General features: G+C 37.1%; 3 protein-coding genes and 1 non-coding gene across 4 annotated transcripts; 2 read left to right on the top strand and 2 right to left on the bottom strand.

The window, feature by feature from the left end:
• The first annotated feature begins 296 nt into the window (after nucleotides 1-296).
• Nucleotides 297-403, top strand: LOC131252311 (small nucleolar RNA R71). Its single transcript, XR_009174340.1, has one exon. It is a non-coding gene; the product is annotated as a small nucleolar RNA R71 (small nucleolar RNA).
• A 4,364-nt stretch (nucleotides 404-4,767) lies between these two features.
• LOC131250607 (uncharacterized protein At2g29880-like) lies at nucleotides 4,768-5,740 on the bottom strand. The gene is made up of 2 exons (XM_058250894.1): nucleotides 5,402-5,740; nucleotides 4,768-5,331 (listed from the first exon to the last, which is right to left on the bottom strand). Exons 1-2 carry the CDS (start codon nucleotides 5,738-5,740, stop codon nucleotides 4,768-4,770), a joined length of 903 nt encoding a protein of 300 aa, XP_058106877.1.
• A 145-nt stretch (nucleotides 5,741-5,885) lies between these two features.
• Nucleotides 5,886-7,270, bottom strand: LOC131250606 (uncharacterized). The gene is made up of 2 exons (XM_058250893.1): nucleotides 6,523-7,270; nucleotides 5,886-6,402 (listed from the first exon to the last, which is right to left on the bottom strand). Exons 1-2 carry the CDS (start codon nucleotides 7,206-7,208, stop codon nucleotides 5,886-5,888), a joined length of 1,203 nt encoding a protein of 400 aa, XP_058106876.1. The 5' UTR covers nucleotides 7,209-7,270.
• Nucleotides 7,271-7,783: 513 nt separating this feature from the next.
• LOC131250605 (serine hydroxymethyltransferase, mitochondrial-like) lies at nucleotides 7,784-8,619 on the top strand. Its single transcript, XM_058250891.1, has 3 exons — nucleotides 7,784-7,928; nucleotides 8,036-8,233; nucleotides 8,611-8,619. The coding sequence occupies exons 1-3, from the start codon at nucleotides 7,803-7,805 to the stop codon at nucleotides 8,617-8,619; spliced, it is 333 nt and encodes a 110-aa protein (XP_058106874.1). The 5' UTR covers nucleotides 7,784-7,802.
• Nucleotides 8,620-14,699: the final 6,080 nt, after the last annotated feature.

Genomic DNA, 14,699 nt, shown 5'->3' with positions numbered 1-14,699 from the left:
TCTTTAGTTCCATAGCCTCGATTTTTCTTATGAGATTAGACACTTTAGCATTAATATCATCATCCTCTTCTAGAAGGTATAATCCACCCCTCCCCTTTGATTAAGTAGACCTAGAAGTGGTGTTTGATTTTGGGTAAGTGTCCCATGATTGTGCATTTTCAGCAAGTCTATCTAAGTAGTCCCACACATCATCGACATTTTTATTCATCAACTCCCCATTGCACATTGTCTCAACCAATTAGCTCATGGAAGATGTCAGACCATCATAGAAAAAGTGTGTAATGCGCCACGTTTCAAAACCATGTTGTGGGCATAAACTGACAAGATCCTTGAACCTTTCCCAACATTGGAAGAATGTTTCATCCTCCTTTTGAGCGAAGTTCATGATTGACTTTCTAAGGATGTTCATTTTAAGATGTGGAAAAAATTTCTTTATGATATCCCTTATCATGTCATTTCATGTGCCAATAGATTTGGGACGTATTGAATGCAACCACGTCTTAGCTTTCTTTTTCAAAGAAAAGGGAAAGAGTTTCAGTCTGACCGTGTCTTCAGACACGATAGGAAAATATAAAGTGGATATGATCTCATCAAACTCTTTCAAGTACAAATATGAACTTTCAGATTCAAGTCCATGGAATTTTTGAAGGAGTTAGATCACCCCTGGCTTGATATCCATGTGTTCCGTATTTTCTAGAAAAACTATGCATGAGAGCGTACTTACCCTCGCCGGCTGTAAATAATCTCATAAAGTACAAAGCGGGGGTGCTTGATGCACCTCATTCTCATCCTAGACTTCCTCAACCCGAGGTTGAGGTTGTCTTCCCGGTTAATTTGCAGTCATAACCTCAATTAACTCTGAGGATCTCGAGTGGTGTCTAATCCTGTGATGGATAGATAACCCCTCAACCAATCCTCCTTCACTCAAGAGACGTCGAGTGTTGTCACGGACCTACTTAGGCATGAAACACTCTTAGCCCTCAATTTCAGATTTTAACCTAAACCTGAAAGGAAGAAAGGAAATAAAAATCTAGAATAAGAAAGAGAGAGTTGGAAAGAAGTTACTAAATAAGAAGTTTCTAATTACAATCCTGCAAAGCAAAACAAAGTAAGTCAGTTTCTAAAAACAAAAATTCTAAAAATCAAAAGTTTTAAAAATAAAAATAGAAAGTTAGAAAGTTTCTAAAAATAAAAGAAATCATAGAATTAGAAAGTTTCTAAAAATAGAAAATAAAACTTAATCCTAAAAATAGAAAAATAGAAAAACCTTAATCTTAACATAATTCAAAGACTAGTTAATCTCACAAAAATGCAACCGTTAGTCCCCGACAACAGCACCAAAAACTTGTTCACAACCCCAAGTGTAGGGTTGTGATGTAGTAATAATCTCTGTAAGACCGAGGTCGAATCCATGGGGACTCAACCTTGTACGTATTCTGAAAGTAACTAGAACAAGAACTAGAAGAAGATGTAATCTAAATCAGGAGAATTTAAGAGAATAATTATAAATTATGTAACTAAAAATTGTAAAATTCAAAGGGGAGAAACTAGGGTTTCTAAGGATCCACTTGTAGAATCAGGGAGATTTATGCTTGATTCAAGAACACATCTGGAATCAAAGTTCCATCTTAATCCAATTGGAAGATATTTCATTAAAAATCAAATATGAACTTCCTTTGATCCAGTTCAATGACTGATAGGTATAAGAACTAGAAGTGATTCCATCATAAAACTATGCCTATGAGACAAAGAAAACAATAGAATTTACCAATCCACAACCAATCTGAGAGAATTGTGAATGTTAGGAAGGATTCCATCATCCAACCATGCCCATGGGACGATGGTTAACAACAAGGTTCCTAATTTCACAATCACAATAATGAAAAGAACATACTCAAAGCTATCACAGATCCATTATAATTTTAAGTCACAATAAACCACAAAAACTATGAGTATTCCTTATAGTCGAACTAGAATCAAAGTCAATTCAACTTAAAACATGAATCAAAGCCATAGAAAAGATCTCATCACACTATAAGCTTCACCTCTTAGCCCTAGCTAACAGGTTTAGCCAATCATAAACATGATTAACTAAAAAAATATCAAAGGAACAAAACTAAAGGAGGAGGACAAAAACTCTTTGAAGCCGACCTCTCTCTTTCTCTTAATCACGTCCACTTTCCATCTCTGATGCCCCCTCTCTCTCCATGCTCTATCCTTTTATAGTCGTGGTATAGGTCAGTCAGTTGGAGACACTACAAGAAAGTAGGCCTTTAGCCTCAATTTTTTAGCCTCGGTTGAAAAAATGGAGGCTAAATGTGTTTTTTAGCCTCAATTGGTAAGGAACTGAGGCTAAAAGTTCATTTTTCGCCTCAGTTGCTTTGGAACTAAGGCGAAAGGTCTACTTTTTAGCCTCAGTTGCATAGGAACCGAGGCGAAAGGTCTAATTTTTAGCCTCAATTGCATAGGAACCGAGGCAAAAGGTGTAATTTGTAGCCTCAGTTACATAGGAACCAAGGTGAAAAATCTACTTTTTAGCCTCAGTTGCATAGGAACCGAGGCAAAAAGTCTACTTTTTAGCCACAATTGCATGGGAACCGAGGCGAAAGGTCTACTTTTTCGCCTCAGTTGCATAGGAACCGAGGCGAAAGGTCTAACTTTTCGCCTCAGTTGCATAGGAACCGAGGCGAAAGGTCTACTTTTTAACCTTAGTTGCATATGAACCGAGGCGAAAGGTCTAATTTTTAGCCTCAGTTGCATAGGAACCAAGGCTAAAAGTCTACATTTTAACCTCAGTTGCATAGGAACCGAGGCGAAAAATCTACTTTTTAGCCTCAGTTGCATAGGAACCAAGGCGAAAAGTCTACCTTTTAGCCTCAGTTGCATAAGAACCGAGGCGAAAAGTCTACATTTTAGCCTCATTTACATAGGAATCGAGGTGAAAAGTCTACTTTTAGCCTCAGTTACATGGGAACCGAGGCCAAAAGTCTACTTTATATCCTAGAACCAATGCCAAAAGTCTACATTTAAGAATATTACAAAAAAAATTTGAGAATATTGAAAGAATTAATAATTTTTAAAATTTTTGACAATTGTGAAAAAATTGAGAATTTTGGAAAAAAAATGGAGACAATTGGGAAAAAATTAAGAATTTTGAAAAAAATAATATTGAGAGTTTTGAAAAAGATTTGAATTTTGAATTTTTTAACAATTAAGAATTTTTTAAAATTTAGAGAACTTTTAAAAGATTAAGAATTTTTTTAAAAAAAATTAAGAATAAAAAAATGATAATTATGAAAAAGTATGATTTTTTTTAATTGAGAATTTTAAAAAAAATTAAGAATTTAAAAAAAAAATAAGAATTTTGAATTTGAGAATCTTGAAAAAAAATTAGAAATCTTTTTAAAATTGAAAATTTTCAACTAATTAAAAATTCTGAAAAAAAAATATTAAGAATTATCAAATAAAATTGGACTTTTTAGCCCCGGTTGCAGAGGAACCGAAGCCAAACGTCTACTTTTTAGCCTCGGTTGCATAAGGAACTGACGCTAAAATTCTAATTCTGAAATATAAATTCGACAGGCGCGCATGGATGATTTTTCGTTGTCTCCTTTTCTCACTCGCTGTGCAAGCGAGTGAGAGAGATCTTCGTTCTCTTTCTAGGGTTTTCCTGGGGGAATTTCACACCTCGATCGTCTCTCCTTTTTTTTCATTTAATTTTCTACAAATCTCTTCAATTTCTTCAATCTTTGAAGAACCTGTCAAGACCTCGATCTCTTTCTTCGCTTTTTCGCCTAGGGTTTCTGCTCCCGATTCGTAGATTTTACTCTCTTTTTTCTCGTCTTCAGCTTCAATCTCTGTAAAAGAGCTGGAATCCTTCTTCGCCGCTCCTTTCTAGGGTTCCTGCCCAAGATTTGCTGTTTTTTCCGTTGGGTTCCTGGAAAATACTTTCAAGAAGGTTGGGAGAATGCAGCAAAGATTGAAGCTGCAACAACAGCAAATTGAGCCCTCTGTTTTGTAGGATCCGGAAGAAAGGAGATGAGATTTGAGAAAGTAGCTTCTTTCAATCAAATTGAGGTGGGTTTTTTTTTTTTTTTTCTCATCGGAATTTTCAGGGCATTATATTGAATTTTTTTATTTTTTTTGGCATTTAGGTAAAAAAGGAAAAAGGAAGGGTGATGATGGATTTTACAATGGATTACGAAGATCCAAGGGCCAACACAAACCCTAGCGCTGGATATCTGTTCCCGCCTCCACCAACTCACCTTAATCATCCGTAAGGGCCTGTTTGGATGCCTGTAAGTTCTTTTAAGTTGTAAGTGACTTACCTGTAAGTCACTTACAGGTGAAAGTTACTTACAGGTAACCTGTTTGGATGTAAGTTGTAAGTCACTTACAGGTAAGTTAGTTTTTCTGTTTGGGTAACCTGTAAGTTACTTACAGGTAGAAAGCTGTATATTCACACCGAGTAGAGCTTAGATTGGGGAATCATTCTAAAATGTTATAATCATATAAAAAAAAACATAGGATCAAATATGTTATTTTGTTAAGCCCATCAAGATGAATATTTGAGATAATTATTAAGCTAAACCAATCATCAAGTGAGCTATAAAAGTGGGCCCACGAATTCAAAATATCTATAATATGGAGTAATAACTCAATTTAAGCATTGAGAATAAACTTAAAAATATTAATAGAAAATCTAATAATTAAATTACATTACCAATGTCTTCTTTAACTATAGAAATTACATTTAAATTTTTTTTACTAGGGAATCATCCTCTCCAACCATTCATTCCTTTGAATAGGACTTACATGATCTAGAAATGTAGAAGCAAAATGCGGTCTTTCCGCAAGGAATGTGTAGGCCCTATACATCATGTCAGAATCAATGGTTGTCATATTCTCCAACTCATCCCATAGTCTTCCTGCTGTTTTAGTTTTGAATGAAACATATTCATCCATTGTTTCCTGCATGCGTTCAAACTTTTCAATAACAGTTGATGCAATAGAGGCATTCTTCTTCTTCTTTAATGGCCTTGGAGCAGAGTTTCTCACATCCCTTTGACCACTTCCTTCGCCATATTGATATTGACCTTGTGTTCCGTCGGAATATACATCATCGGGTGGTGCAAATGGTGTATATGATCCAGAGGGGTATGAGGACAATGGGATGTCATCCATGTAATGAGATGAATGGAGGACTTCTTCCTCAAGATCGGATGTAGTTCGTGCTGCGTTCCCGGTAGCAGAATCGTCCCCACATATAATATCAAACTGAGCTAGCAGTGGGAATGGTTTGTTTCTGATATGAATAGCTTCAGGTTTTGCCTATAAAACAAATGAAATTTAGTTAGTTTTCACTGTATATGAATGACTTCAAGTTTTGAATGAACTTCACCTTGATGAATTCATCCCAAACGTCTGGTTCGGCGGTAATACATTTTCTTTCTTCATCCCAACCGAAGCCACTTTTGCTAAGTGCAAGCTTTGCCAAGTTATATTTCTTTTTAAACGTTCGTAATCGATTCCTGCACTTTTCTCCATCCACTTGCACAGAAAATGTCTCCATCACAATTTTTGCTACTTTATTCATACTAGCTTCTCGAAAAGCGTTGTCAGATTTTTTTCCCAGCGATACTTCCTCAACTAAGGCGTTTGCCATACATTCATCCATATATGATGTCCAATTAATTTGTGCCTTTCGGCCACTGCTGCTTGCCTTTGCATTTCGTGACATACCTTAAAACATTATACATTTAAACATTACAAACATGTAAAGCCACATAAGATATAGAAATATTATACATTGCAAATAGATGTAGAAATATTATAAATTGCAATAATCTTTCTATCAGCATCCACATTTTATATATATATATAAACTAATTGATGTTTTGTTCTAGCTTATATGATTCCCACATAGCCGACGCAAGTCCAAGTCGAAATTCCCTCCATCTTTGTTTTTCCCTCCTAGCAGCCGCAGATTCATTTCGGAAGTCGCATTCATTCTCATCTTCACTACTCTCATTACCTTCATCTTCATGCATCTCACTTTCATCTTCACCATTACCAATATCATTGTTATTTTCAAAATCAAGCTCTTGATCACGTTTTTCATTGATAATATGATTATGTAGGATACAACATGCAGCGACTATATTGACTTGTGTATTTAAAGGATAGCCTGAAGCAATCTTCAATATGGGAAATCGTGCCTTCAATACTCCAAAAGCGCGTTCTATAGCATTCCGCAATGAGGAATGACGAAGATTAAACAACTCTTCCTTTGTCCTAGGTTGACAACCTTGCCTAAATTCTTTTAGATGATACCGAACGCCACGGAATGGTGCCAAAAAGCCCGGCGCATTCGCAAAACCAGCATCTACTAAGTAATATTTGCCTTAAAAAAAAACACACTTTAAAAGTCATGTAAATGTAATCTGCTTATTAATAAATAAATATATATTTATATGTCTACTTAGATCAATACCTGCTGGGACAATTAATTTGTGTTGTCGGTTAAGAGCATCTGCCAGTATTCGTGAATCTGAAGCCGATCCCTCCCACCCCGCTAGTACATATTGAAATGTTAAATCAAAAGAGCAGCTTGCTAACACATTTTGGGAAATAAATCCCTTTCGATTACGCCACTTGGCTTGCTCTTTTATACTGATCATCGCTGGAATATGTGAGCAGTCTATGGCTCCAACACAATCCTTAAAGTACGGGAAAAATCTCGTACTATTCATTATTTCGGGTGGTACACCATTTCTAGGTGGTTTTATAATATCGCGTTGTAAAAGTACAACTGCATTAAGCATTCTGTTAAAGTGACGACTAATTGTTTCCCCAGAATGGTTAAAATGATGTTGCATGACACGGTTCTTAATATTATGGCTAATTATATGAAGAAAAATTACTAACTCTTCTTCCAGTGATACGCCAAATGTGCCTCGTAGGTTACTCTTTTCTTGTATCATATCACGAAGGCTAAAGAAAGCGTCTTTGTGCATACGAATGTAGTTAAAACATGTTGGCCCCGGTCCATTAATAATCGCATTCGCAGCCTGTGCGCCTGTCCAATTTCGTTGATGTTCTTGTGATTCTTCTAACATATTGTTTTTATCAAGCCAAATAGTCATTAATGCACAAGCCGTAGTCATTGTAGACATCATATGAAAATCCATCTCAGAATCCGAATCCATTTCGCAAATAGATCTAAAAATCAAAGAATAAATATATAGTAAGATAAGTTAAAGATTGAAACAAATGATTGGCAAGGTCACAAAGAACCATACAAAGAGACCACAGTTGGGTTCAGCTTGGTTCCATGTGGTGGAGATATTTTTTTTTTTTAACAAGAGGCTAGAACAAGATAAATAGCAAAAGCAATGAGTTAAGAACAAGAGGCTAGAACAAATAAATAACAAAAACAATGAGTTAAGAACAAGAAGCTAGAACAAGATAAATAGCAAAAGCAATGAGTTAAGAACAAGAGGCTAGAACAAATAAATAACAAAAACAATGAGTTAAGAACAAGAGGCTAGAACAAATAAACAGCTCTTTTTGTTGTTCGTCCAGCCATCAAAAGGACTGGGTGTAGTGACTTCAAAGTATGGCTTGCCATCCTCTCGAGTTATATCCAGTCTGAACAGAATGCCCCTTGGAAGTCCCACTCAGTCATTTTCTCATTTTGGTGAATTCTTTCATTCAATTTCTATAGATAGTTGTTGAGTAGTCAAGCTGATTTTACCTTTTCAATGGTTAGCTGGTTTATGTTAGAAAATGCATGACGATGAATGCATGCAAGCTCAAATCATTTTTCATTCCAGTTGGAGAAAAGTGCTGCGCTCTTCCGCCCGAAATTAATAGTTGCTGGTGCAAGTGCTTACGCATGCCTTTATGATTATGCACGCATTCGCAAGGTAAACTCAAATTTAGTTGCTCTTATAAAGGCAACAAAATCATCTCACATTCAATGTTCTTTAATGTTGTTCTCATGTTTGAAAGTCCTGATTTCATGGTTTGACAGGTCTGTGACAAGCAGAAAGCTGTCCTGTTGGCAGATATGGCTCACATCAGTGGGTTGGTTGCAGCAGGTGTTATCCCATCTCCATTTGATTATGCAGATGTTGTGACAACAACTACTCACAAATCCCTTCGTGGGCCACGTGGGGCCATGATCTTTTTCAGGAAGGGGTTAAAAGAGATTAACAAAAAAGGGGAAGAGGTGAGTCTGCTGCTGCTCCATTTCGAGGGTACCAAACGACCCCTAAAGTCTCGAGCAGCCTTGATACAACTCATCCAAATTGTAAAATGAGAAGTGATGACATCTTTCCAGTCAAAATGCCGGAGACATAGCATGAAAGTACATTCGAGATCCCCAATTGTTAGCCTGTCCATACATTCGACATAGCAAGAAAAAAGACCACAGAAGCAATTTCCATGGCTTTTTATGTAACTGTGATAATTAGAACTTGGCGACTAGATATCCAATTTTTCCACAAGAATACTAGACAGGTATCTGCTCAAAGGTTCAAAATATCAGAACATATCAGATTACGCCAAGAGACAACTACACCTAAATTTTTATTGCTTCCAATTCAGCTAGACTAGAATCATCAATTACAAAAGGCCTAAGAAGACAAGCTTAATTCAGTTTTGCTTGTCACAAACGATCTCTCCCATCCCTGAAGGCCCTTGGTTACCCACAGAACTCACATCCACATTACGCTTCCACCAACTCAGTGAAGGAGGAGCCAATTTGGCTGCCACTTTTGGCAGCCTTCTGTAACCATTTACAACTTCTCTCCGGCTCCTCTCTAGCTCATAAGAGATCAAGACACCTTTCAACAGAGGAATGTGAATTCTTGAAAACTCTTTCATTACACTCATCCATGTGCCCCAGAGGAATGGAGAAGCATGCCCCACAAAAATCTTACCTCTGGCCTTATTGATTCCTAGGGGCACTTTAACAATCCCACTTAGGATCAAATGCCAATTGACAACAGAATCAACCAGTTAAAAGCTTCGAGCAATGGAATCAGGGATTTTGAGTTCTCACTAATTTATGGTTCATTTCCAATTTCTGGCTTGAATCAGTAATGTTGTTATGACCAAAAAATCAGTAATGTTGTTACGACCAAAAAAAAAAAAAAAGAAACTTCAGCAATCAATGCTCACTGATATTATGGGAAAGAGAACCTCTAGGCCAATTCAGGCGAGAGATTGTGAAATTTGGAGACATAATATGTGAGACATCCATAGTCGGCCTGGTATACAACACATACCAACAGCTACAATGAAAATCCAAGTACACAAGCCAATTCAACCGATGACAATTAAAACCCATTTGCAATTACACATCAAAGACCCGAAACTATCAACACTAGCAAAATCCGTGCACGTGAACAGTGACAGCTGAAAGGAAATTCAGGTGTGTCCCATGGCCCCTACCAAGGCACATTGTAGTAATTTGAGTTTGAGAGTCTTGAGCATGGTTTAAAAAATTATCCATATCAGTTTTGATCCAATACAAGTTGCCACGGCAGAATGAGACAGAAACGGGACAATACAGATCAATACAGGCCAAGTCATGCCAGTTTTGGTCCCCTGGTGAATCACACTCTGAAACAGCTATTTAAGTCCATGGACTTGAGACCTTTTAAAAAAATGAGAACTTCCCTACACTCTTAGCTGTACAGAAAACAATCCCCAAAATTCCATCATAAAAACCACCAAATGAACAGTCCCGAAAGTGATCACATAAACAGACTGCCCAAGAGACAAGCTGAGCTATTGAAATTAAAATGGTAACACTAGAACGACATATAATACCAACCATAATGTGACTAAGCAAAAAGTAGGGTCATGCACTCCCATAGGTCTCAGGAATCAACATCCACATATGATTCCTTTTTTTTAAAGGTTCAACGTCTATATACAGATCAACTACCTTAAGGGCCTGTTTGGGGATCTTCAGAATGCAGGAGACATAGCATGAAAGTACATTCGAGATCCCCACTGTCTAAAATTAAGTTTTAAAATGGATGGACAGTGTGGATCAAATACATATATCATGGTGGATCCACAAAGTTTACGCATTACTCAGCACATGATTCCTTCCGCATAATACTCAGTCGTGCACCATTTGGCAAGAGTTCTTTTGAAAACTTTTTGAGAACTCATAATACGTGATTTGAGTCCAAAATCTGAATGGTCCACGTTATGCAGAACCCCATGAAACCCCCATTAGCCAACTTATACTTTGATCTAAAATATTGATGGGCCATGAAAAAAGAAAACATTTTCCTACAATTTACGATCACCCTTTTTTGATAGAGACGGTCAGAAAACTCAGCCGTACATTTTTTTGGTAAACAGTGGCCCACCTGACCAGTGGACCTACCTGTTTCTTGGGCCAGGGCATCTACACAGCGGTACACCTCAGATGGATGGATTGAATCTATGTGCCATGGTGGTACGTGTGACTCGCAAGATGTACATGAGCTGCTTTATCCACTCATGACAGGGCAAAATTTCTGTTGAATGATTCAATCGATATTTTGAATCCAAACCGTCTGCCTAGCCCCTTGAAAATGGATGGTTAGAAACAAAAATGATCAACGGCCCACCAAACTTCCTCATTCGCCAGACAGAAAAACTATATGCTGGTTGGTTAAGATCATGTAATCCGTGTGGTTGCGGGTCTGGATCATCCATGATTAGCATCTGATGGATGGCTGGGATCATCACCAGGTGAAATCTACGGTAGATTTTGGTGTGCAAGACCGATTACTTAAAACTCTTCATGGTAAAATTTGCACATATATTTGCAGCTCCCAGCGAGAAATGCAGTGGCTTTTGAGATTTCAAATCCTACCCTCCCCAATACATGAAAATGTGCCACGTGTCCCAGATCCCAGATCTGGGCCATCAACAAGGTGGGATCCATTACAATACAACTCTCCACTACTGTATTACCAAAACGGATTGATGCCATGAAAGGACAGAAAAAACAGGGTGGATGAAACCTACCGTTTCGAGAGGAGAAAAGGCGGAAGGCACCACACAGCGATTGCAGAGACGGAGAGAGATTGCAAAGAGGGAGGGGGAGAGAGATTGCAGAGAGGGAGAGAGAGAGAGCTTGGGATGGAGAGACGAAACCTGCAATCCCCTTTTTATAGAAGCTTATCAATGGTGGTTGTTGGTGTGGTAAATGGCAGTCGTTGGTGCGGTAATAATGAAGCTTTGCTGCGGTAATAGTGTTGTAGGATGTGGATTGGCTGAACTGCTGCAAGGCTTGCTGGAGTTCCTTCAATGGCCGCTGCTTCCTCTTCATTGGCCGGAGCTTCATGGCTATAATGGTGGTTGGTGGGTTGGTGCGTTTCTCCCTCTTCCCCTCTTTTTAAAAATATGACCGTTGAGCCTGTAAGTGACTTACAGGGAAGTGACTTCCCACCCCCCTCGCCCTGCAGTTTTTTGGTAGATTTGCCTGTAAGTGACTTACAGGTTGTAAGTTACTTACAGACGATTTTTCTCCCCCAAACACCACCTGTAAGTGACTTCCCTGTAAGTGACTTCCCACTTACCCAACTTACAGGCATCCAAACAGGCCCTAATTAATACTTTATGCTTCCTAATCAAATAAGGCCTGCTGGGGTGACACTTAGCAGCCTATTACACTGTCTCTGTTCATTTCTATTTTCTTATTATTTTTTTGGTAGGGGATATTTGAATGCAGTTTTAGCTTTTGCAATGTCTAATGACAAGGTCTTGTTTCTCTGTTGCAAACACGCTGAGTCAACTCATTTACTGGTTAAAAAGCATCCCCAAGTTACGGAATGGCGGCCATACTCTAGCATAGTATGATGGATGATATGCAGGCAGCTACAAGTTGTTTAGGATTTCCGTACATGGCATTCAACTAATTCGTTGTTTCCAGATTGTTTTTTTTTTTTTTAAATTTATAATATATATATATATATATATTTCCATTTTATCTTTCTTTGAATATTATATATTATTCTATTTTTGAATAGGTTTTTCAATTTTCTTCTTTACTATATCCAGATAAAATTTATCCATGCATATGCTAATGTCTTTTTTTTTAACCCTCTTTTTATACAAATTGAGCCCATTTTATTGACTATAATGAGAAGGATGTTAACTACAAATGGACAAGGTATATATGCTACTCTGAGATCTCATTTCCAGTTATGTAGTTCTTGAATTGTCTACGCTCTTTTACTTCTTGAATTGTTTCATTGTTCACATCATTTACCAAGACTTGGTTGTTGATGTTTTAATTTTTATTTTTCCCATGGGCAATCCTCACTTACCTTGTGATAGCTGCAGACTTGTGTTCATAGTCTATGCATTTACACTAGGATCATCATTCAATAGTTGGTTCTAGTGGAATGTGGCAACTTCCTCATTCTTCTTTTCTTTTTTTCAAGTTTTATCATGGTTTTAGTTTAAGAGCATTGTTACTTGCTAATGCCTATCAGTTAGGGAAAACTTTGGGATATCTCCCATTGACAATGACAACCATCATACCAATGGTATGGATCACTGAGCCATAGTCTACACTTGTTCAATCTTAAGGCTACAAGATATTGTGAATTCAGACTGATTGTTATGAGGAAAAAGAAAAGAAAAGAATCTTCCATCCATTGCTCGTGAACTAGTTCAACTCTTTGGGATGGATGGGGGGATGGTAGTGGACATTGGAACTAATTGGTTATTAGTCCATGAATACATTTCTTTTTCTTCGCTATTTGGAGTGCTTCATGTAGCTTTTCCTTGTTTGACTGCAGGTTTGTAGTCTTGAGTTGGGAGCTTTGTGTATCATGCCTTGACATCTTCACAAGTTCACATTTTCTTTTTCCTTTTTGTTCTGTTTTCCTTGTGATTCATATTTTTATAGATGAATGTGAAGTTTCCTATTAATTGTTGTGGGTATTTTTGGTGTATGGGTTGTTGTCCATCACAAAGCATACTGAAGCATGGACATTTTCTGCATGTAGTACTGAGTGTAGGACCTAGCTTGTATAATAGGAAGTAGCTTGATTTTTCTATAGAATATTGATGTCATGTTCGGATGAACCCATTTGAAAACGATTAAACCATTGGGAGTGAAGGGCATATTATCCCTTGATCCCATCATCTAGATGTTAACATCCAGTCCCCACATAAAAATAGCTATGGAAATGGGTATTCCTTGTTGTGTTAGAAATTGCTACTTACATCCATGTAATGATGAATGTACTGCTTGTTGATTTATTTTTATTTATTTATTTGTTTATTTTTTAAGTCGTCATCATCATCTAAGCCTAAACCTTTATCATAGCTAGTTGTGTTAGGCTTTGTCACGAGCTGAAATATGTTCGACTAATGCTCATCATGACTTGAAAATGTAAAGCATGTAGCAATTTTGCTATACAACATTGATTTCTTTGTGACATTCATGAGGAAGTAGGACTTATTTCATTTGAAACAAAAAATCTTCTTGAAAAAAAGCATACTACCAGTCATTTGCTATGGATCTCATTTCTTCCATTTGTAGATTAGGGACGGGTGTCGTTCTCTACATAGAGAAGGCATCTTCTCAATCCGGTGTAGTTGGTGTTGTGGAAGTCATTGTGATTGTACAAGTAATTAAAAAAGCCCCTAATTTACAGATTTATTGACTAAGTTTCGATCTGCCTGATTTTTGGACTCTTGTCCTAATGTGAGCATGAGAAACAAATGGACAGAGTGGTTTGAACATGATATGAAAAGAAGAAAAGAGATAAGTGTCTCTAATTACAGTTTATAATTGTATCTAAGTTCATCAGAGATGCATTTACATGAACAGATCAACTGAGTTGTCGAACATCTAATTACAGTTTATAGTTGTTAATTGATCTTGCTTAATGATATTTAGCAAAAGATATTTTCAACATATCTCCAAAGCCCCAAGAACATCACAATAATGTCCAATACTTTTTCCAATGGTGCCATGTTATATTCAAATTTTCAGATCTCCTTCTCCTTATTTTTCTACCATTTACCTTTTTTCTATTTTTAAAAAATTCTGCAAGACTTCCCTTTCAATTCAAATAGTGCTACATTTATAACCTATTGTTTTTTTTGTGCATCTTCAATATCCATGTAACAAGCAGACTCCACTTCTAAAGGCACTGAGGTGCCAGCCATTTCCCTTTCAATTCGAATAGTGCTATATTTATAACATATTGTTTTTTGTGCATCTTCAATATCCATTTAACTAGCAGACTCCACTTCTAAAGACATTGAGGTGCCAACCATGCAAACATACATAATGAATGTTTTAAAACCAGACTGGACCTTGGCCCTTTCTCCTGACCGGTCACGCCCGTTCTGACCCATTTCAACTAAAAAATATTCTTATTTGTAATCATTAAAAAATAGAAAGAACTAAAAAATAATATGTCATTGGCGTAGTGGTTCAGCCGTTTGATTTTCAAGTGGAGGTAGGGAATTGAACTTTGACTGATGCTTTTTAAAAAAAAATAAAAATACAAAAGCAGTAAAAAGCAGTCATCCACTTAACTGACTGGATTTCTTGACCTGAAACATTTGGTGGCTGTTCTGGTCCAACGGTTCAGTCCACCTGGGTTTAAAACATGTGCATACTTGTGGTTATAAGAGAAAATAAATTCTCTTTTTTTCCC

The sequence above is a fragment of the Magnolia sinica genome, chromosome 7 (genome assembly GCF_029962835.1).
Source record: "Magnolia sinica isolate HGM2019 chromosome 7, MsV1, whole genome shotgun sequence".
NCBI classification, from domain to species: Eukaryota; Viridiplantae; Streptophyta; class Magnoliopsida; order Magnoliales; family Magnoliaceae; genus Magnolia; species Magnolia sinica.
This window is presented reverse-complemented; position numbering and strand designations above follow the sequence as displayed.

Bases quoted from the DNA above. Each gene is read 5' to 3' on its own strand.
- LOC131250607 (XM_058250894.1), bottom strand. From the start codon at position 5,740: ATGTCACGAAATGCAAAGGCAAGCAGCAGTGGCCGAAAGGCACAAATT. The intron at 5,332-5,401 runs GTGAAGTTCATT...TTTGTTTTATAG, and splicing joins TTTGGGATGAATTCATCAAG to GCAAAACCTGAAGCTATTCA.
- LOC131250606 (XM_058250893.1), bottom strand. From the start codon at position 7,208: ATGGATTCGGATTCTGAGATGGATTTTCATATGATGTCTACAATGACT. The intron at 6,403-6,522 runs CCGACAACACAA...TTTTTTTTAAGG, and splicing joins ATACTGGCAGATGCTCTTAA to CAAATATTACTTAGTAGATG.
- LOC131250605 (XM_058250891.1), top strand. From the start codon at position 7,803: ATGCATGCAAGCTCAAATCATTTTTCATTCCAGTTGGAGAAAAGTGCT. The intron at 7,929-8,035 runs GTAAACTCAAAT...ATGGTTTGACAG, and splicing joins ATTATGCACGCATTCGCAAG to GTCTGTGACAAGCAGAAAGC.